The sequence below is a fragment of the Juglans microcarpa x Juglans regia genome, chromosome 4D (assembly GCF_004785595.1).
Source record: "Juglans microcarpa x Juglans regia isolate MS1-56 chromosome 4D, Jm3101_v1.0, whole genome shotgun sequence".
NCBI classification, from domain to species: domain Eukaryota; kingdom Viridiplantae; phylum Streptophyta; class Magnoliopsida; order Fagales; family Juglandaceae; genus Juglans; species Juglans microcarpa x Juglans regia.
Genome location: NC_054600.1, coordinates 32,393,073 through 32,415,244, shown reverse-complemented (window position 1 = coordinate 32,415,244; position 22,172 = coordinate 32,393,073). Strand labels below are relative to the sequence as shown.

General features: G+C 39.9%; 2 protein-coding genes across 8 annotated transcripts; one reads left to right on the top strand and one right to left on the bottom strand.

Moving 5' to 3' along the window:
• Window positions 1-37: 37 nt before the first annotated feature.
• On the bottom strand, window positions 38-10,319 carry LOC121261125. 5 transcript variants are annotated; one of them, XM_041163308.1, is made up of 6 exons: window positions 10,164-10,318; window positions 9,725-9,928; window positions 9,455-9,593; window positions 9,246-9,374; window positions 9,076-9,166; window positions 38-521 (listed from the first exon to the last, which is right to left on the bottom strand). In XM_041163308.1, the coding sequence occupies exons 2-6, from the start codon at window positions 9,808-9,810 to the stop codon at window positions 355-357; spliced, it is 612 nt and encodes a 203-aa protein (XP_041019242.1). In that variant the 5' UTR covers window positions 9,811-9,928; window positions 10,164-10,318; the 3' UTR covers window positions 38-354. The 5 variants fall into 5 exon arrangements, with proteins under 5 accessions (XP_041019242.1, XP_041019241.1, XP_041019243.1 ...); XM_041163307.1 differs by having other exon boundaries at window positions 10,171-10,318; XM_041163309.1 differs by having other exon boundaries at window positions 10,189-10,318.
• A 151-nt stretch (window positions 10,320-10,470) lies between these two features.
• Window positions 10,471-21,806, top strand: LOC121261124 (calcineurin-binding protein 1). 3 transcript variants are annotated; one of them, XM_041163305.1, is made up of 19 exons: window positions 10,471-10,667; window positions 10,767-10,841; window positions 10,981-11,100; window positions 11,209-11,249; window positions 11,701-11,912; window positions 12,142-14,033; window positions 14,584-14,790; window positions 14,951-15,619; window positions 15,744-15,979; window positions 16,067-16,277; window positions 16,397-16,552; window positions 16,977-17,134; window positions 17,226-17,418; window positions 17,726-18,111; window positions 19,069-19,102; window positions 19,715-19,944; window positions 20,167-20,833; window positions 21,067-21,139; window positions 21,303-21,806. In XM_041163305.1, exons 1-19 carry the CDS (start codon window positions 10,665-10,667, stop codon window positions 21,542-21,544), a joined length of 5,805 nt encoding a protein of 1,934 aa, XP_041019239.1. In that variant the 5' UTR covers window positions 10,471-10,664; the 3' UTR covers window positions 21,545-21,806. The 3 variants fall into 3 exon arrangements, with proteins under 3 accessions (XP_041019239.1, XP_041019237.1, XP_041019240.1); XM_041163303.1 differs by having other exon boundaries at window positions 19,069-19,249; XM_041163306.1 differs by lacking the exon at window positions 17,726-18,111 and having other exon boundaries at window positions 19,734-19,944.
• Window positions 21,807-22,172: the final 366 nt, after the last annotated feature.

Here is a 22,172-nt window from a genome sequence, read left to right as displayed (position 1 = left end):
TGATGGAAGTGTCATCGTTGAATATGGCCGGTGAAAGTAAAAAACAGGCAACAGATTAATTTGCTTCCATAATTTGGACGAGCACTAAATTAGTAAATTTTATCTACCTCTCAGAAAAAGTAAGAAGGATGACTCGGACAGTTTCATACAACCCTATACAAGCGGCAGGTAGAAGTTTATCCATCCCCGGCTGACGAAAAACCATTTGCAATCAATTACGGAAACAGCAACCCTGCGCACTTTGCCAACCCAGCGCTAGGCTAGTATTATATACTCCTGAACTAATAGCAAAGTGCTCCCCAACAAAGGAAGACGGGGGGAAATCCGAGCCAAACATTTTTCTTGAGCGGAGTTTCAAGAAACCTTGGAAAAATCCTGCTTTATTCGTGGGCTTTGGCTCTCCTGCAGCAGATATGATGGAAGAAAAGATGGAATGATGAATGCCAATCCAAGGCAAAAAAGCACCAAGACCACAACCCACCAAGCTTTATGCGGGATGCCCAGCAGTAGTTCATCACAAACTGCAATGAAAACGGGGTTTATCAGAACCTAAAAAATAATAAAATGACGTGAAACACAACATACATGGCGTGTATTCTTGGGGACACAACTCCAATGCAGTACTAAATGCTGTTAATCCCTCATCGGCAATCGGCAATTAGCTTTGCGGATGAGAAAGCTACAGGCGCATAACACAATAAAAAGAACATGTATGAGGAATGTTATGTATCAACCGCTATTTACTCTCACTCCCCACACTTATAGCTTTTTCATTGGATGTGAGGGTGTTTTTTATAAGGCGTAGAAATGTTTTTCATAAAGTATGGGGTGGTGAATCGTGACTGATGAGAATAATTTTTCAACATGTATCTGTTTCTTTCTCAAAGCTGACTAGCATAATATTTCTCAGAGGTCAGTGCTTGTTTTTTTTAGTAAGTAAAAGTCAAGTTTGTTGTGAAGACGGGCTGTGAGCCACTTTCTTTTCTTAATAAGGAGAAGTTGACTTCCAAGCAAGCGCGATGGCTGGAATTGCTCGCAGAGTTCGATTTTGTGTTGGAATACAGGGCAGGCCGCCCCAACCAGGTCGCGCCACTGCTGCCTCCTCTCTCCTTCTTCGGCACTTCCCAGTCCATAATAGACCTGATCTTCTCTCGATCCATCTGAATCACACTCTTGCCGATCCAATGGCCGTCTGAGCACCGTTTTGCGTATAGCTTCTTTTTCCTGCCACAAAAGGATCCTCCTACTGGGAATTAGATCCTACTTGTTGGCTCCCCTTTTCGCAGAAAATGGATAGATAAATTGATTGATTCATCGAATCCTAGGTCGGGACTGACAGGGCTCAAACCCGCAGCTTTCGCCTTGACATGAAACCTCACTCCTTGTTAGGGCGGAGTGCCATCTCATCTCAAAAGTACATTTATTTAAATAAATACCGGGCTCGGGGGTATACATAGAATACACCTAATAACCACTAAGCACTAGTGATGGAAACAAGCAAATTATGAAAGCTATCCTCATTACAAACAATGACCAAAGTCCAGGAAAATAGTGTGTTAACAAGGAATGCTTCTAGTCTTTAAAGCACCTATAATTTCTCTCCATCCACAAACACCATACAATACAGTGAGGGATCATTTTCCACATTGTGATGATGCGAACATTACCCCTAAGACCTGTCCAATGCTAAAAATATCCACTACTCTACCAGGCATAACCCATGCCACATCAATCCGGTTAAAGATCTCATCCCACAAAAACCTAGCCACCTCACAATGTAATATTAGATGATCCACAGATTCCCCATTTTTTAACACAGAAACAATAATCCATAAAGATGACACCCCATTTTCTTAATGGTCAATGGTGAGGTGTCATCAATTGTCAAGCAAAGAAAGCAATATTGAGTGCCACCTTACATTTCCAAATACTCTTCCAGGGAAAGTGGTCATTATGAAATCCCAAGGAAAGAGGTCGGCACTTATGGATAAAAGCCCAATTGGCCTTTCTTATTCTATCATGCGTAGCCGCGGGTATAAAACCGAAATAACTAGTTATAGTAGGCATGAAAGAGCTAAATGAGATAAGTTATAGTTTAGGTTCATGATAAGGGCCATTATATGGAAAGAAAGCAGTAACATCATTAAGGGGCATAATTGAAGTGGCAACAGAATAAACTAATGCCAAAACATCATCTATTTTGCAAATAAGAACGTAATCATCTATCTTCTAATAAGTAATCAAAGATTTTATTACAAATTAGAGCATACAACTAGAATTATAATGCATGCTCACATTCTTTTCTCCGTACATGTGCGAAAAAGTTTCATGTTTTTTTTTTTTTCTTTCGGCGATGAGGATGGTGGTTAGTTAGATGTTGTATTTAAGTTGATGGTGGTTTAGATGGGATTTGCAAGGGAGCTTGTTATTGAATCAAAGTTCTTTACAGTGGTGAGAGAAGGTGGACTGATTCGAATCTTTGAGAGAGTTAGGAGGTTCAAGCAGGAGCTGTTACTAGGGTTGGGCACTGCAAAATGGCTTGGAAGAACTCTAGAGGACTGCGCGATAAGTGAAAGGAGGGACTTTTATACATCAATAAGGGAGGGCCAACGGAGCGTCATAGCCCAGCGATACTCGAATAATTGGGGTAGATTCTTGGAAGTGGCAACTTATGGTAAAGGGAACCGCCGAAGTTGTATTATTATTCTTGAAGGAGAGGGGGCAAGGGGATAGAGAAGAATGAAGGAGGTGTTATTAGAGGCTACCCAGGTGGACAAAAACAATGTAGGGTCTGATGGTGGTTTTCAGCGGAAGCCATGAAAAGAAATTGAGGTGGGTTCGAAGTCGTACAAAGAAGTTTTATCTCCGGCAGGAGGGCACAACGTCCCGAGAACTGGGGATGGCGGAGGAGGAACTAGTTGGGAAGGAACTGGTAGGGGCACTATGAGGGCGACGTGCATCGAGCCACTCATGGTTTTCCTCGGGAGCGTGATTATGGTAGAGACGTGTACTGCATGGTGAGGGAGGTGCAGGAGCAGTTGAGGAATTTGCAGAGGGAGATGGCTAAAGTGGTGAGGATTGTCAGGACTTTTAAGGAAGGAGATGAAACGGTGCGTGCAGGGGGTGAAAATGGTGAGTTTAGGAGGTCTTTAGTCATGCGTAAAGGGTTGGGCCAACAGGCCCGTATCTCATATGGGATTAAGAACGACCATCCAATGGGCCGTTTTAAGAGACATGGGCTTAAGCCCAATAAGTTGATACCCACCCGACAAGAATGGAAGGCTCGGGCAAGAGGAGGTTTGAGGCCCTCTTTGCCGCAGACGAAGCTGCAACGCCAACAGAGGATGGTGGACGTGCCGAAGACTTTGTCGCGTCGACATCAGAAGACGCCGATGAAGGTAGTGGACTCGTCAGAGGTTGGGCTGGAACTGCAGGAGAAGCCGACTAAGTTGGTGGAGTCTCTTCCACCACCACCGAGTTATGGGGGTGGAGATGACGGTCCGGCGTATGGTCAGAAAACGCCGACGAGGGGTGGGGGTGAAGATGACGGTCTGGCGAGGCCTTCTGAGTTGCTTAGTGTGTTGATTCACTGCCATGCGACACTTCTCCTCTGGGGAATGGGTAGAATCTGTCGGTGAGGCCTTTGGGGAATGGAGATAAAGTTCCGGTGAGGCCTCTGGAGCTGCTCGGCGACGTTGCATCAATGCCGCAGTACTTTCTTCATTTGGGGAGTGGGTAGAATATGTTGTTGGGGTGTGAGGGGAGGAGCCCCTCTGGTTTTCACAGTCACGCTGTTGTGGTGGGAGGTAGCGATAAAATGGGGATAGAGGACTCGGCCAGTGAAGATCTCTTTCTCGCAGATGAAGAGAACCTGGGAGGGGAAGTGGGATTTGTGCTCGGGGAAGATATCTTGGAGGAACAGTTGGAGTTCAAAACTCAGAACCCTATCCTTTTAAATTGCTTGTTTCCAGACCAGTCAAGTGTCTCAGATTGAGTTTTTAACACAGTGAAGGATATACAGGACTTGGTGGGTTTGAAATGTGAAGGATATGAGAAGCAATTAATGGCGATACTCACGGCCATTGAAGCTGGGCACCAAAAAAAAAAAAAAAAAAAAAAACGCTGGTTCAAAGAGACAAAGTGAACTTAGGAGGCTAACCTGGCCCATAAACTCTGAAGTTAGTTCCAGTAGTGATAGGTCTAAGGGGAAGGGACTAGCCTATCCCAAATGAAACCAAAAATTGTATTGTGGAATGTCCGTGGACTAAATGAGGCCAGTAAGCATCTTCAAATAAGAAACTTACTGCGAGGGTGGAAGGCGGACATTGTTTGTTTACAAGAGACGAAACTAAAAGTAATTACTACAAAAATTGTACGAAGCATATGGAGTTGCGTACATGTGGATTGGGTATATCTGGCTGCTGATGGGGTCTCAGGAGGTGTGTTGGTGTTGTGAGACCAATGGGTGGTGGAGAAAAGGGAGGAGTTCATAAGGTTATTTACAGTAGCATGCTCCTTTAGGAGTGTGTCAGATGATTATTTGTGGGCCTTTGCAGGAGTGTATGGTCCTAATACAAACACTGATTGTAGATTATTGTGGGATGAGCTAGTTGGAGTTCACAGTGTGTGGGATCTTCCATGGTGCATTGGAGGAGATTTTAACGTAATTAGATTTCCCAGTGAGAGTTATGGCAATAGAAGAATGTGACCAGTAATGTTAGATTTCTCAGAATGCATTTTTGAGTTGAATTTAGTGGATTTACCAATGACGGGGTGGTAGGGTGGCCGGGGGGGGGGGGGGGGGGGGGGAACATGCACATGGGGTAATAATCAGACGTGGTCTCGATTAGATAGATTCCTAATTTTCCCATAGTGGGAAATTCACTATCCGGAGGTTTGGCAAAAGAGACTACCTAGATTGTGTTCTGACCATTGGCCTATTATGTTGGATTGTGGGGGGATTCAAAGAAGACGTAGGTATTTCAAGTTCGAAAACATGTGGCTGAAATCGGAAGGTTTTGTGGATAGTGTCAGATTGTGGTGGTCATCTTATCAGATACAGGGTACTCCTAGCTTCACGTTTGTGAGTAAACTGAAAGCTTTAATACAAGATTTGGAGATTTGGAATATACAGTCTCTTGGCAACAATGGGGAGCACAAGGAAAGTAAGACACAGGAGATCCAAGAGCTAGAAAGGTTACAAGAGTCTAGGACCTTATCGCAGGAGGAATTAGCCCAAAAGCTTGTGCTGGTTGTAGATCTTGAGAGGATCATTCTACTAGAAGAGATTTCGTGGTGGCAAAAGTCTAGAGCATTATGGTTAAAGGAAGGAGACCGAAGCACTAAGTTTTTTCACAGGGTAGCCAACTCTCATAGGAGATCCAACAATATTGAGATGTTGAAAATTGATGGGATTATTTGTAAGGATGAACAGGTGATTAATAATCATGTGGCTGGTTTTTATGAACAACTACTAACTGAGCAAGAGGGTTGGTGGCCTAACCTTGATGGGTTGATTTTTGATTCTATTGGGCCTATGGATGGTAGCCATTTGGAAAGGCCATTTGAGGAAGTAGAGGTTTTCGATGTGGTGAGAAAAATGGCTAAAGACAAGACTCTGGGTCCTGATGGGTTTTCTATGAGTTTCTTTCAAACATGTTGGGATGTATTGAAGGATGGCCTCATGAAGGTGTTCCAGGAATTCCATTTGGTTGGAAAATTTGAGAAAAGCCTAAATGCCTCATTTCTTGCTTTGATACCAAAGAAGGTTGGGGGTGCGGAGATTAGGGAGTTTCGTCCCATTAGTCCAGTAAATGGGATATACAAGATTCTTTCTAAGGTACTTGTGAATCGCCTTAGTGAGGTTGTGGGAAATATAATCTCAAAGCCCCAAAATGCTTTCGTCAAAGATAGACAGGTTTTAGATGCGGTTCTCATTGCAAATGAATGTCTGAATAATAGACTGAAAGCTGGCAATGCAGGGATTATTTGTAAGCTAGACATGGAGAAAGTCTATGATCATGTTAACAAGGATTTCCTTCCTGACTTTCTTGGGAGGTGTGGTTTTGGGGAGAAATGGCGTTCTTGGATCCGTTGGTGTATATCTACGGTGAAATTTTCAGTCCTAATTAGTGGAAGTTCAACAGGTTATTTCAATAGCTCACGAGGTCTAAGACAAGGAGATCCACTGTTCCCGTTACTCTTTGTTATTGTGATGGAGGCTTTAAGCAGAATGACCACAACCCTAGTCTCTAATGGGCGTGTGATTGGCTACTCGATCGGATTCCTGGGAGGAGGATTAATTAATATTTCTCATTTATTATTTGCAAATGATACTCTTATATTTTGCAAGGCAGACCTTTTTTATTTTGATAAGTAAAAATATTATATATATATATCAATAGGAGTAACCAAGTACACTGGACGTATACAAGAAAAACACCTAGCCCATACAAGAAAGCCCATAATGACCCAAAAACCTATAAAAACCTACCCAAAATACACCAAACCCGAATTGGAAAACTATCATTACACCTGCCCGACCCCATCCCCTAGATTCCTTGAAACTAATCCTCAAGCCGAATATCACAAAGCCCTCCCTTTACCCTTCCCTCGACTTGAGTTATCTCCCTTAGCATTGTAGTTAATTGCCTATGAAAGATTCTTCAACTCTCTGCTTTTCTTAAACTTAGATTTGGTTTCAAGCGTGCGGCTCGCCTCAATTGTAGTGAATAGTATTTTAAATTGGTCTTCATATTCTCCCTGTTCTCTATATGAAAGTCCCAGAGTTTGTAGAAACCCGTTATCTTTATTCAGAATCCAATCCGATGTTAAACCCACTATATTGTTGATCGGAGAAAGAGACACCAAGGGAACGACATTATTCCCAGCCACAGTACCTGACTGCACTCCCGACTCTAAACCTTCCCCCACACGAGGCACCAATGACAAATCCTTCCCGCCAAATGGTTGCTCGACATCTATATGGCTGTTGTCCACTCCATTTGTTACCATTGCAGATTCCTCCCCTCCATCAACATTGTGTGTATTATCTCTACCCCTTGACGATCCTTGTCATTCTGCTTCCTCAAGAGGGGAAGCACTATCTTCTGTTGCCCCGTTTGCATATTTTAAAAGAGGCTCGACTGTATCTTCCAAAATACTCGAGACCTTGGAGGGACCCCCGTCTTCAACTACAAATGAACTTTGGACAAAAGGACCAACTTCATCCACAACTGGTGCCGGAGACCCTACAATGACACTGGCATGAACAAAGATGCCAACTTCCAATGACCATTTTGGGGTTCGAGTTTAATCAGGTTCGAGTTTTGAAGGCTCTCTTACTTTGTTTTGAAGCAGCTTTGGGGTTGAAAGTGAACTTGGACAAATCAGAGATGGTGCCTATTGGAGGTGTCCAGCACATCAGACAGTTGGCTAACACTCTGGGGTGTAAGATTGCGTCACTCCCTATGACATATCTTGGCCTTCCGTTGGGGGCCGCCTCGAGAGCGGTTTCTGTATAGGATTCAGTCATTGAGAAAGTAGAGCGGCGTTTAGCAGGCTGGAAGAGAATGTACCTGTCAAAAGGTGGTAGGATTACCCTGATAAAGAGTACATTATCTAATCTACCGACCTATTTCATGTCCTTGTTCCCCATTCCAGCAAGTGTGGCACTTCGTATTTAGAAATTACAACGGGAATTCTTGTGGGGTGGGATAGGCGAGGAATTTAAATTCTACCTAGTCAGGTGAGAGAAAGTTTGTTGTCCTCTCCCTAATGGTGGTTTAGGCATTCGAAATCTGAGAATTTTTAATCGGACGCTACTTGGCAAATGGTTGTGGAGATACCATAAAGAACCAGAAGCCCTATAGAAATTGGTGATCGAGAGCAAATATGGTGGTTTATGGGGGGAATGGTGTACCGGCGAAGTGAGGGGGACATATGGAGTGGGGTTGTGGAAACATATAAAAAAAGGATGGGGGGTTTTCTCTCGTCACTCACAATTATGCCTAGTTGATGGGGCCAAGATCAAATTCTGGTATGATTTTGGTGTAGTAATGGTGCTTTAAAGGATCTATTTCCTGATCTCTTCAAGGTTGCAAATGATACAAATGCTTTAGTGGTGGATGTCATGGTGATAGTAGGGGAACAAATCCAGTGGAACATCAATTTTAGCCGGGTGGCAAATGATTAGGAAATGGACAGCTTTGCAGCCTTTTTCAGGCTTTTGTACTCGCTCAAACCGAATAACCAGCATGCTGACTCATTGTCGTGGATACCTTCATGTGGTGTTTTCTTGATTCACTCGTTCTATAAATCCCTTTCACATGAGCTCCCTTTTCAGTTTCCTTGGAAAAGAATTTGGAGACATAAGGCACCTCTCAAAGCATCATTTTTTGTGTGGACCGCTTCCTTGGGTAAAATCCTCACAACGGATAATTTGAGGAAACGAAGGGTGATCATCACAGATTGGTGTTGCATGTGTAGGAATGGGGGTGAATCTGTAGACCATCTTCTACTACACTGTGAAGTAGCTCGAGGGTTATAGAATGAGGTATTTAGCAAACTAGACTTGGGTTGGGTTATGCCCGAGATTGTAGTAGCGGTTTTGGCTAGCTGGACTAATCTAAGAGGAAATCAACAGATCAAGGTAGTATGGAAGATGATTCCTATATACATCATGTGGTGTGTATGGCAGGAGCACAATGAACGAACGTTCGAGGACAAAGAGAGATCGAAGGAGGAACTTATTGCTTTCTTTTTTAGAACCCTTTGTACTTGGGCCTCTACCTTTTATTTTAATGGCTAAGATTTTCATGATTTCCTTGTATCTATTATCCCTATGTAGTTAGGGCATTCTTTGTACTACACTTGGCTTTGCCCGTTCTTTTATTAATACATCTTGATTACTTATCAAAAAAATTATAATGCATGTTATGTAGCAAATTGGAGGCCATAAGAACTAATTCAAGAAGTTGTTATGAACGTGAAGCAAAGTACACAGTGATGTAAGTAGTAATGTTGACATTTGAGGGAGTGGTGAGTGGTAAGACTATCATAATCAACGTAATTTACCTATATTAAAGATGATGAACTGCCTCTCCTGAACATGTGGTATAGCAACAATCCCCTCAGGTTCCACAGTCACCAACACATAGATACCATCCTGAGCAAAAGAGAGAGTTTTTTAACTTTCTTGAAACATCTAAAAAAGGCATTCAAAAAGTACAGCAGAATAATCAGACCTCATTGCTAAGTGATTCGAGACTTTCAGTTCTGAAAATGAGCTTTTCAGTATTGAGTAATCTTCTGTAGTGATTCAGCACTGAGTTCGATTTGCCTCTCTTCAGTTGTAAGGAAAAGCTAGCCGGTATCTGTAATTGAACAAGAATGACTAAGCTTCTAAGAAGATAATGCCGAGAAAACAACAACTAAAAGATTTGAAAATACATACAGAAGCTGGATATGATATCTTCACTTCATAACACGTATAAGGTTTGAGTCCTTGTAGCTGGTAAAAGCGCAAACCCATTTGTAGTGGTAGAGTTTCCCTCAACAGCTCCTCCCCAACGTTCAGAAATTTGCTGTCAGCCCTGTAATAATACAGAGCAGAGCACTGAACTTTTCTCGCTTGCGAAAGCAAGAAAAAATGAACCAAAGTAATACGTTGCAGAGACGATAAAAGCTATCAGATGTGAAATTTGTGTTTCTGGATATTACTTACATTTGACCCTCGCTGGAAGTTCGACCATTGAAAATAATACTAAGAATGTAGAGCAAACTGAACGTACTACGCACTCGTAAACGCATGTTAAACAAATGGAATGGCCCGTCCGCTTCAACTTCTTGAAACTAGCAAATCTCGATTATACGTTTACACAAACCATGACTGTTTCTCAGATTTGGCTAATATGTGTGGATAGTAATCCTGTTTATCCATATATAACGAAGGCGAGAAGTGTTATGTAATAGTATCAACCAAAATTCACAGAAAGGCAAGGAAAAGGAAACCAAGATTGATCAGTCTATAGTAGGAGATGAATTGCAAGAGTTTGATATAACTGCCTTTTAATTTATCCTAATTTAATTAACTCAACACAACATTACAGACAGTTCTGGCATAGAAAAAAAAGAGAGAGAGAATAAAGGGGGAAAAGTTGGACCAATTACGGAAATTGGAGCAGTCACCAGAAATGACTAGAGGAAATCGCCGTAGCCGTTGGCATGCGCATGAAGATGAGTATAGGTAGAAGAGAAGGAGAAGAAAAAGAAGGGAAGGGAAGGGAAGAGGAGGAGGGGGGGGGGGGGGGGGGGGGGGGGTGTGGGGGGCGTGGGGGAGCGGGGCAGGCTGGGAAAAAAAAAAATCAAGAAAGGGGAGAAAATTCGACTATATATCTCTAAGCGAAACGGGCGGGCGGGTACCCACCCGCTTGAGCTCTAAAATTTTTACTGCCCGCCCGCTCGGTTGGGCGGCCCCGCCCCCACCCTAGAACACACCACCCAACGACTCAACGAGAATCTCCCTCAGCTATCGGAAAGGAAAAGAGAAAGAAAATACCTAAACCCACTTGATTCAATAGTGTTAGCCAAAGATCCAAACCGCCCTTCGTAAATTTCTTTGCAGCCAAGCCAACGGAACAAGAATTCCAAAACCACTTTCAGATATGGTGCAGTATTTTCAGTTTTTTTTTTAAATAATTAAATTAAATTAAATTTCTAGCTTTCGCCTAAGCAATTTTCTCTGGTTTTTTTTTCCCCTTTCCCAGTTCTCAATTGCTGCTATCAATGATACGGATTCTAGAGGGCAGTGGGAACCCTTAGCACCTACCAAAGAAGCCCAGGCATGCCTCTCTCTCTCTCTCTCTCTCTCTCTCTCTCTCCCCCTAAGTTTGAGACTAAATTATTCGGACTACGAATGTATCTTCCATAATTCTTTCCAAATTTCGATTTAATTCGCTTTCCTTCATCCGCTTTATTCAGGAATTCCTCGTTTCGCAAACTTATCATGAAGGACTCCTCAAGTTACAAGCTAAAGAATTCGAAAAGGCTCGCGAACTCTTGCAATCTGTACTGCGAGATCCTCTTATAGCAAATGCACAGGTATTGCATTTAGTTTATTTGTAAAGTAATATGTACGCATATATATTATAGATTTTGTGTTCATTGCGTATAAATAGGTAGTCGTTGATGTTTTTCCTTTTTTTTCAGGTGGATAACAGTGTCAGTGATGGTCATCTATTGCAGCTCAGGTTATATATATCCGCTAGTTATTTTCTATGTTATGCTTTGCCAGTTGATGTTTGTTTTTCTAGTGACCAAAGGTTCTTTTGGAGCTTTCAGGTGTTTAATTTTTTCAGTCTAGCATTTACCATCATTATGGCAGTTCAGAGCTGTTGTTCTATGTCAATGTCTGTAAATTATCAGTTTGTTCGTCAATGCTTTGGGCATATTTTGTTTTTATAAATCATTGGGAGTAAATAATCAGTTTTGGCTTTCTTTTCGTTGTCTGTTTTCTTTTGTTGTATTTAAAGATTTTTTTATTAGGTTGCTGTATTTTAATGATTATGGTGCGTTCTAATTTGGTTGTATATATAGTAAAAATTGACAAATTTTGTTAACAAGCAAAAGCATAGGCGTTCTGATATAGGACATATTGTTTTAAACATCTTCAACAAAGTTCCTTACCTCAATCTTCTGCAGATTTTTGGCACTGAAGAACCTTGCCACTGTTTTTCTTCAACAAGGTTCTGCACATTATGAGGATGCTTTACGCTGTTACCTTCAAGCTGTAGAGATTGATACCAAAGATTCTGTTGTCTGGAACCAGCTGGGAACATTATCATGCTCAATAGGATTGCTCAGTATATCGCGTTGGGCTTTTGAGCAAGGGCTTTTCTGCAGCCCTAATAATTGTAGGCATTTGTTTAGTTCTATCATTTCATTAATTTTTTTCTTATTGTAGCCCTCCATTCTCTGCTCGTTCCATTACTGCTATGTGTTAAGTTATCATTCTTCTACATTCTTTCAAAAAAAAAATCATTCTTCTACATCTGTGTTCCTTTTTTTCTTTGTGGTGACGTTTTTCTTTTTTCAAGAACATGCAACAAATTATTCCTTTTTCTTATGGAGAATTTTGTACAGGGAACTGCATGGAGAAACTATTGGAAGTTCTTATTGCTATTGGGGATGAGGTGGCTTGTCTTTCTGTGGCAGAGTTGATTTTGAGGCATTGGCCGTCACATTCTCGTGCTTTGTATGTCAAAAATACAATTGAAGAGCCGGAGCCAGTTCCATTCGCTCCAAGAGGTATAGATAAGCTGGAACCTAAACATGTGCGGCTTAAATTCCTTGATAAGAGAAAAGCAACTGATGAAAGTTTAGAGGAAAATGTTGCATTGAAAAAGCTGAACCAGAACATTGATGTGCACCTGACAGAAGCTTCCTGGGCAGCTCTTGCTGATGCACTATTGGAAATCTTACTTCCATTGCATGGATGTGCTTCTGAGATGGGGGCTGAAAAAGGATATAAATCTGGGGATGTCAGATTAAATGTGCACTTACCTTGTAGATCAGAAAATGTTATGGGGAGGACTGTGGAAAGGAAAGGGATTGACTTAAACTTAGCCGGAGAAAATATGCCTCTTGGTGATTGTGACACCGAAAGAGCAAATGTAGTTAAAGAAAAAGAACCAAATATTGTGGAAGAACAACCACATGAGAGGCGGAGTACTCGTCTTGAAAGGCTTAGGAGTCGTAAACCAGGGAAAGATGAATTGGATTCTGGTACTCGTCAGGATCTGGACAAGGTTGTAATTCAATATTTAGAACCATTTATCACTGGTGGAAGGGGAACTAAGAATACTGTTCATGCTGCTAGTTGTTCTAATCCATTGGATACTGAATATGGTGATGTTTCTAGATTTGTCACAGAAACTTCAAAAAATTATGGTGCTTACCATATGGGCCACTTACTTTTAGAAGAGGCAGCAAGAAGGGGCATTGTCTATCAGGATGGATTTGCCAAATTGCTGGAGTTGGAGAAGCTGACAAGACATTGGGCAAAGGATAGGAACCCTGAATGTAGTCTTTTTCTTGCTGAGCTTTATTATGACCGCGGGTCTTCCTTTTCCAGTGCTTCCAAACAGTCTGAATTCATGTCTGAGGCATCTTATCATCTTTGTAAGATCATTGAATCAGTAGCTTTGGACTATCCTTTTCACTTCAGTTGCGTCTTGGGAAATGAAGAAAGTTCTTCAATTCATAGTTTTCATGGTATTGTTGGACTGCCAACCAACAACTCTACAAACAGGGACACAGTTCTAGATAGTTCATTTCTAACCAGCAACAGTTCCTTCTGGGTTCGGTTTTTCTGGTTGAGTGGGCGATTGTCTATATTAGATGGTAACAAAGCAAAAGCTCATGAAGAATTCTGTATTTCCTTGTCACTTCTGACAAACAAGGAAAATACGGATGACTTTCTATGTGTTATCCAGCTCCCATACTGCAAGGTTATTAAAGAGCTAACTGTTGATAGGCTTCTCCATGAAATTAATATTTTAAAAGTTGATTTCTTGATGGAGAAGACTTTAGGTGAGATGATTGAGAAAGAGATGTATATAGAGTGTGTCACCTTGCTTGCTCCACTTTTATTTCCTACTAAAGATGTTCACCTTGATGCATTGCCTTCTGCCATTGTGGATACAAAAGGTGAAGGGGTTGCTTCTCTTGAATTATCGGCACTAGACATTTTAATCAAAGCTTGTGAGAAGATAAAGTCAATGGACGTGGAGTTGTATTTGAGTTGTCACAGACAAAAGCTGCAGATACTCATTGCAGCAACTGGAATGGACGATTGTCTGGTTTCATGTAGACCCTTCCATCAGAAGTTAGGGTCAAAAACACTCTCTTGTTCTGATATGGAAGTAAAAGAAAGTTCAATTGAGCAGTGGAATTATTCGGTTGCTGATGAAGTGAGGGCGATCTCTGAATGTGTGTCACAAGTGAAGAACTTCATAGATCAGTCTGGAGATTCTGTATGTCACCATTGCTTTTTTAGAAGTACTTTGTAAGAAAATTAATTAAAGGACAAATGATTCTGGTGTGGTTCAAATTTAAACAGCTTGGAGCATTACGAAGCTCGTATCCACAGAACATTTATAAATAAATGGATCTCTTGTTGATTGGGGTAACTGAAACTTCACCAATGCTTCATGTAAAAGTTTTCTTTTTTTCTCCCCACTAACAATAAATAGGGTTGGCTGAGAGTGATGTCTATATTTGTTGCAATATGACTATTTTGGAGCTCTTGACACCTACTGGTTAGCCATTGCATTTTCTGGTGTAGTTTCTGGTTTTGTTTTTGTTTTTGTTTCTGTGCTGGATTTGGGGTTGGCAGCATCTTCTGATTTAAATTGTTTGATAATTATTGGTTTATGGTTGACTTCAACTTTGAAGTAAGCCAATGAATTCCTATTCTTTAGGGAGATGGAAATGAACCTTGTTAAATGCTGTTTTTGTACTTTCACATGTTTTTCATCATTCTGAAATATCATTCATCAGAAAAATTCATGAACATGCTTGCAGAATGGTGTTATTGTCCCAATAAGCTGCATTGGTGATATTCAATCTTTGCTGTTGTCAGTCATGTGCAATGTTGCAAGTATATTATCATGTAAGAAATCTTCTGGGCTGGTAGTTGGTGATCAAGCTGAAAGATGCTGCTTTGTTGATTCAGCCATTGCATTCTGCAAACTTCAACACCTCAAACCTACTTTACCTGTTAAAACTCAAGTGAGTCATATCTCCCCTTTGTGAAGAATTGAACATATATGAGTTGGTAAAAGCAGGGAAACAGTTTTTTCTTATCTGTTTCACCCATCAACATTATTATTATTATTATTATTATTATTATTTTGTTTATTTCTCCTGCTTCTTTGACTTATCATTTTAGGTGGATTTAATTGTTGCAACACATGACTTGCTTGCCGAGTATGGGCTCTGCTGTGCGGGTGAAAGAAGTGACGGGGAGGAAGGGGCATTTCTTAAATTTGCTATAAAGCACCTCTTAGCCTTAGATATGAAGCTTAAATCCAACTTTAATACTTTAAATAGGAATGCAACTGAATGTTATGAGCTGGACTCCCATAATAGTCATGCCAAACCTTCTATAAGTGAATCAAGATCAGATACAATGGATGTGGGTAGGGATCAAACTCGACTTGATGAAACCACTTTCATGGAGAAGGATACGTCTGAAGGGATAACTTCCAGAGACATTTCATCCCATAAAGCCCTAGATAAGGAGACTCCAGGGGTAGAATGTGGAGATCAAAGCTGTGATGGGTCTGATGGCCAGTTCAACAAAGGTGAAAAAGCAAGCAATCAGTTTACTGAACGAGGGAATGAACTTACCGAAGACGAAAGGGAGGAACTTGAGTTAAAAATCGATAATGCATTGGATCAATGCTTCTTCTGCTTATATGGTCTAAATCTTAGATCTGATTCTTCCTATGAAGATGATCTAGTTACCCACAAAAATACTAGCCGTGGAGATTACCAGACCAAGGAACAGTGTGCTGATGTTTTTCAGTATATTCTTCCCTGTGCAAAGGCTTCTTCTGTGAGTACCCGTACTCTCTCTCTCTCCCCTCTTTTTTGTGATATATGTCCCTTTAGAGAAGATATCTATCAGTGATTTTTATTTCCCGACATTTATATGTGCTTTTAAAATGTCTCTGTTTTAGAGAACTGGATTGGTGAAACTTCGCAGAGTACTAAGAACCATACGGAAACACTTTCCGCATCCACCAGAAGATGTTTTGTCTACTAATACGATAGATAAATTCTTGGATGATCCTGATCTATGTGAAGATAAACTCTCGGACGAGGCGGGGTCTGAAGGGTTTCTTGAAACCATGAAGAATATAATGTTACCTGGTGCAGGTAGCCTCAAACAGTATAAAACCTCGTCAGTTGGGAGGTACATGAGCATATGTAATTTTGTTTTTGTGAAATTTTGTTTACTTCTTTGTATTGGCTATCTGTATGAGTAATTAATTGCTTGCAGCACCGAGCAATATTTGGAGGTCTATTGCAATTTGTATTATCTCCTGGCTCAGTCTGAGGAAATGAGTGCCACTGATAAATGGCCTGGCTTTGTATTAACAAGGGAAGGAGAGGAATTTGTACAGCAAAATGCAAACCTCTTCAAATATGATCTATTATATAACCCTCTACGCTTTGAAAGTTGGCAACGACTTGCAAATATCTATGATGAGGTAAAATGTGTTGTTGTTTTTTGGTTTTCAATTGCTAGTGCTGCAATCTGGATTTCAAAATCTTTTATGGCAAAAGTTTGTTTTTTTTCAAGAAATTCTCTTTGGTTGAATTCATACAGGAGGTAGACTTGTTGCTAAACGATGGCAGTAAGCACATTAATGTGGTGGGATGGAGGAAGAATGCTGCTTTGCCTCAGAGAGTAGAGATAAGCCGAAGGAGGAGTAGGCGGTGTTTATTGATGAGTTTGGCTTTGGCGAAGACATCAGATCAGCAGGTTTCACCTTTATCTGTTTTCTACATGTACCCCTCAGGAAGGGGGCAGGGACTTTTTAAGTCTTAAACATGACTCTGTGCTTCATTTTTTCTACATGCCATTTGTAATAAAAAAGGGACGCGACAAGATGCAAGTTCCCTCCAAAGGTTTGGTGTGGATGCTTGAGATGTTTTCTTGTCTTCATAATGCTGGATATTTCTTCACTCAATTTCTTTTTGAAATTGCATCTTCACTTGAAATTTAAATGGAAAGAACACAGTATTGATGATTTTGATGCTGAAATTGCCTAATTGGCATAGATGGGGCCCAATGTTACCATACATTTTAATTTGCTTGAAAGCATAAGATAGAGTTACATTTTGCTTTGAATAAAATGTTTTGAAGCATGCTGCTAATCATTCTGATGAACTTATTGTTACTCCAGTGTGAGATACATGAATTATTGGCATTGGTATACTACGACAGCCTTCAGAATGTGGTACCATTTTATGATCAGCGTTCTGTTGTACCCTCAAAGGATGCAGCATGGATGATGCACTGTGAGAACTCAATGAAACATTTTAAGAAAGCCTTTGCACACAAGTATGATTTTCTCTTCGTAAGAGTATTCATTTGATCTCCAGCTATGATTTATAAACTTGACCAAGCTCCTTTTTGCTCTGTTGTGGTACAGGCAAGATTGGTCCCATGCATTCTATATGGGAAAACTGTGTGAAAAGCTTGGATACTCGCATGATATGTCACTGTCATATTATGATAAGGCTATTGCTTTAAATCCATCTGCTGTGGACCCTGTCTACAGGATGCATGCTTCGCGCTTGAAGTTACTTTATACACGTGGAAAAGAGAGCCTGGATGCTTTAAAGGTTTTTAGTTTAATTCAATTTTTTTTACGCAAATCTCACTCTTGCTTTTAACCAGCCTTGTTTCGTTTTCTTTTTCTAGAATCAATGATTCTTTGCATCTTTCTTCCAAGTTCCAACTTCATTAATAGCCCACAGTGAATATTTTGAATTATTATGCTACATGTTTGTTCATGCCAGCTTGTGTTCATTCTTCACTGGAAGGAATTATGTTTTTTAATGACTGATAATCCTTCAGTTTTGGATTTGGATAGGTTTCCTATCTTACTAGACATCTACATTCACATCTTGAGATTTTGGCCCATTCCAGGTCTTTTCAGAATATTCTTTTAGTCAGTCAGTGAGAGATGCTGTCATGGATATCTTTGGTAAAATGGGTTCTGTAATTTCACACTCACCAGTCCATAGAGAGGACAGCACTCAAGCAAAGGCTGATCAGATTATGCAAGAAAAATCACTTGAGGAGGCATGGTGCATGCTTTACAGTGATTGCCTTTCTGCCCTTGAAACTTGTGTTGAAGGGGATCTTAAACATTTTCATAAGGCCAGATATATGCTGGCTCAAGGGCTGTATAAACGTGGTGAGAACGGTGATTTGAAGAGGGCAAAGGATGAACTCTCTTTCTGCTTCAAATCATCTCGCTCATCCTTTACTATAAATATGTGGGAGATTGATAGCATGGTCAAAAAGGGAAGGTAGAACTGTTACCCTATTTCCATTTTGTATGCTTTGAATCTTATATATAGGTTGTTAGAGACAAAAATATGAAAATTTTGTGAACTCTTAAAAAATTACATAATGGCTCATTTGGTTGATGTTTCCTAATTATAATCATTCTGGATGGAGCTGAAAGGCTGAGAGTGTTCATAGCTGATTCCATTCAATTCTTGTATATGGCGTTCTAATAGGAGTTGGTAGCATGCAAGAACTATGAGGAACACTTAAGAAAGTAAATTTCCATATTAAATCAAGTTAACAATCTGTATCAATTTACTGCATTGTGAGATTGCCATGTCCCTGTGGACCGAAGTCCTAGCACGTGTGGGATTAGCGTGGGTGATGCTGGAAAGGGTATGTGATTTTTTAGCCTCTTGGAGAGGTATTAGGGGCAACTCTCAAATTGCATCCATATGGAAGATGTTACCTATTTGTTTATGATGGTGCATTTGGAGGGAGCGGAACGCAAGATGCTTTGAAGATCAAGAGAGATCAATGGAAGAGCTTAGAATTTTGTTTTTCAATACTTTACTCCATTGGTCGATTGTAATTGATTTTCATGGCAGGACTTTTCATAATTTCCTTGTATCTCTAAACTAGACATAAACTTGCTCGTGTATATGTCCCGTATACTTGGGCATTTTTGTCTCCCTTTTGATCAATAAAAATTTATTTACCGATAAAAAAAAAACAATTTGTATCAATAAATTCTATTTAAACTCCTATGGTTTCTCATTTCAAATGTTACTGGTAAAACGAAGGATAAAAGGGCTCAAATACAGTGGGAAAGAAAACTGAGTTATTTCATTTTTATGTGGTGTCTGGTAATTCCTTTTCAGCATTTCCTAGTTCGTTTGGAGTCTATGCTGTTAAGTAGCTTTTGCACTACCTTATGGAGTAAGTAGCAATTAACCATATATTGCTATCTATATCAGGCGAAAAACTCCAGGTTTTGCTGGGAGCAAAAAGGTACTTGAAGTCAACTTACCAGAGAGTTCTCGAAAATTTATTACTTGCATTCGGAAGTACATGCTTTTCTATTTGAAATTGTTGGAGGAGACTGGAGACATATGTACCCTTGACCGAGCATATGTATCTCTTCGGGCAGATAAGAGGGTAACAATCTCACCTACATCATTTAGTTAGCTCATAACATTCAAGAAGAGCCTTGCTAACTACATTAGATGATGAAAATAGGTTGATGATAAGTAGAATTTTGAATTCCTTTATGCTTCAGTTGGTTCCATGGAAGAAAAAAGAAAGTTAATGCTTTCGTTGACTGCCAGAAGGTCAAGTAGATAATGGCTATTTTCTCCATGATAAATCCCTCATTTATTTTTATTTTGTTTTCTTTTGTGTGATAGAATTTGGGACTCTTTTAATCTCTGTTCATCCTCTCCTTTTTCAGAAAATTCCATACATATCTCGTTAAGACCATTTCATATTTCATTTTTAATATAGTGACGTGACATCACTTATGTCAATACTGCATGTCTCATTGAACTGGTCTTAAAACTGTTTGATATTTGATTTTGTTTTCTACCCATTTCTAATGGTCTCTGACTTCCAATGTAAACCCAGTTTTCATTGTGCATTGAAGATCTTGTCCCGGTAGCACTTGGAAGGTACATTAAAGCCTTAATTTCATCCATGCATCAAGCTGAGACTGTTGGCTCAGGTGCTGCAAGTGGTTCAGAGCATGTTCTGGAGAAATTGTTTGCTTTGTTCATGGAACAGGGGAACTTATGGCCAGAAATATGTGGTCTGCCTGAGATTAAGAGCATAGAAATATCAGAGAGTCGCTTATATGGGTATTTTGCATTGACCAAATTTTATGATTTTCTTTATAAAGAATTGACGAAGTTTGCATAGTGTTTTTTTTTTTTTTTATATGTAACACTACACAACTTGTTCATCATTCCAAATTCTCAATTCTGGAAACTTAAGCGTTTTCTTAAGAGTTGCATATGTTTGGCATATTAAATTGGAAATGATGATTTTCATGATGAACAGAAAATATCCCATTTGTGCAGATACCTCCATGAACACATTGTTTCATTAGAGAGAAATGGCAAGCTGGAAACGATTGAAGCAATAAATGAGAAGATTCGAAAGCGTTTTAAGAATCCAAAGTTGTCCAATAGCAACTGTGCAAAAGTTTGTCGGCATGCTTCTGTCGCATGGTGTAGATCCCTTGTAATAGGCTTGGCAGTGATCACTCCCTTACCATCTGAAATTTCAAGTGATACTCCAGTCATCATGAATACATCAGATGCATGGTTGGAAAGCAGCAATCTGCTTTATGTTGATCTGCAGATGAATGATTTATGGAATTCGGTATTTGAAGACTCAATTCAATTAAAAAATCTGGAAACAAAATGGCATCCAGTTGTGTGTAAGATCAAGAGTATAATGATTAAAAAGGCTTCAGATGATGATTTGGAGACTGCCAACGCTTTGCTTAGATCTTCTTACAATTTTTATCGGGAGAGCTCCTGTGTAACGCTCCCATCTGGTGTCAATCTATATTTGGTGTCATCCCGTTTTGTAGCAGGAACACAATTTCAGCCAAGTATGGATGGGGTTGAAACGCTTGATCTGAGCATTCCAAGGAAGCTTCTCTTGTGGGCCTACACACTGTTGCATGGTCGCTGTGCAAACATTGCAGGGGTTGTGAAGTATTGTGAAGAAAATGCGAAGGTATGTATACTAACATGTTCTCTCAAGTGTTCTTTTTTCTTTTCTGCATGCCCCAAAATGCAAACATTAGTTTTGAGATGACTCCGAGTTCCATGGCATCTCTTGCATTTTTTGTGTACGCATTTTTTGTTAATGCACACACGAGCACGTGTTATTCTCATCACATCCACAGAAAAACAGAAGGCAAATTTGAGTTGACTGATATACCCTGGGATTGTGGTTATGTCTTGCAGTCAAAAATGAAAAAAGGAACTGGAATGTCGTCCGCACCTATAAATATACCTAGTACGGCAACTACTCATTCAGGTTGTTACTCTTCTTCCTTTATCCTTTTTCTGTTTTTCTCTCGTTACTTGCAAGAAAGAAATCGTTTTCAGTTTTTTTTTTTTTTTCCCAAGGATATCGTTAAACATTTTTTATGGTAGTTTTTAAACATGAAAATAGGTGAACAATGCATTGTTCATTGCAGGTGCAGGGAAAGATGGAGCACGACATGGTGGAGGAAGTGATGTGGAGGCTGCTCCATTGACCCCTGTGCCTTCCGCACCGTTGTGTGAAGGTGATGGCAGAGCTTGTTTGAATCCACTTACAGCTTCAGGCGAGAGTCAAAGGGGTTTATTTTCAGCTCCACAACTGCATCAATGTAAAAATGCTGTTTTAGAGCGGAACAGTTCGATAGAGCGTGAAGCAGGAGATTCAGACAGAAGTTGACTTCATTTCGGTGAACTGCAAGCCAGCCCAAGTGATTGTTGTGGAAACCATCCGCGTCCATTACATTTAAATGTTATAGAACAAAAATATTATGGCGTTGGAAAAAGTCCCATCGTTGTTGGTATTGAGGGATCTTTGAGAAAATGAATGGGTTAGTCCGAAATCTCTTATATGTAGATTTCTGTAATTTCGTTTTCTTAAAAAAACAAAAAAAAAAAAAAAAAAAAAAAAAAAAAGAACAGAGTCCCTGGAGCGTAACCTGTCTCCTCTTTTCGGCTTTCGGCGAAGGAAAGCCCACCATTGTGACAGAAAATGATAAAAGTTTTGTAGTTCCAATTTTTGGCTCTAATGTGTTTCATTTCGGTTTTTGAATTCATTAAGATTTTTCACAACTTATTTCAACTCAACTCAACTTATAATTACAATTTTCTTAAATTCTCACATAAAATAAAATAAACAATTCAATTTTTTCAAATCTCAAAACAAAAATAATATTAAAAAAATATATTCTAATAATATTTTATTCAACTTTTATATCAACTCATTTCATCTCATCTGAAAAAAAAAATAAAACTTAAACGTACGAAGTGCATACTTGAGACTAGTAAGAATAAAAACATTGTTATAC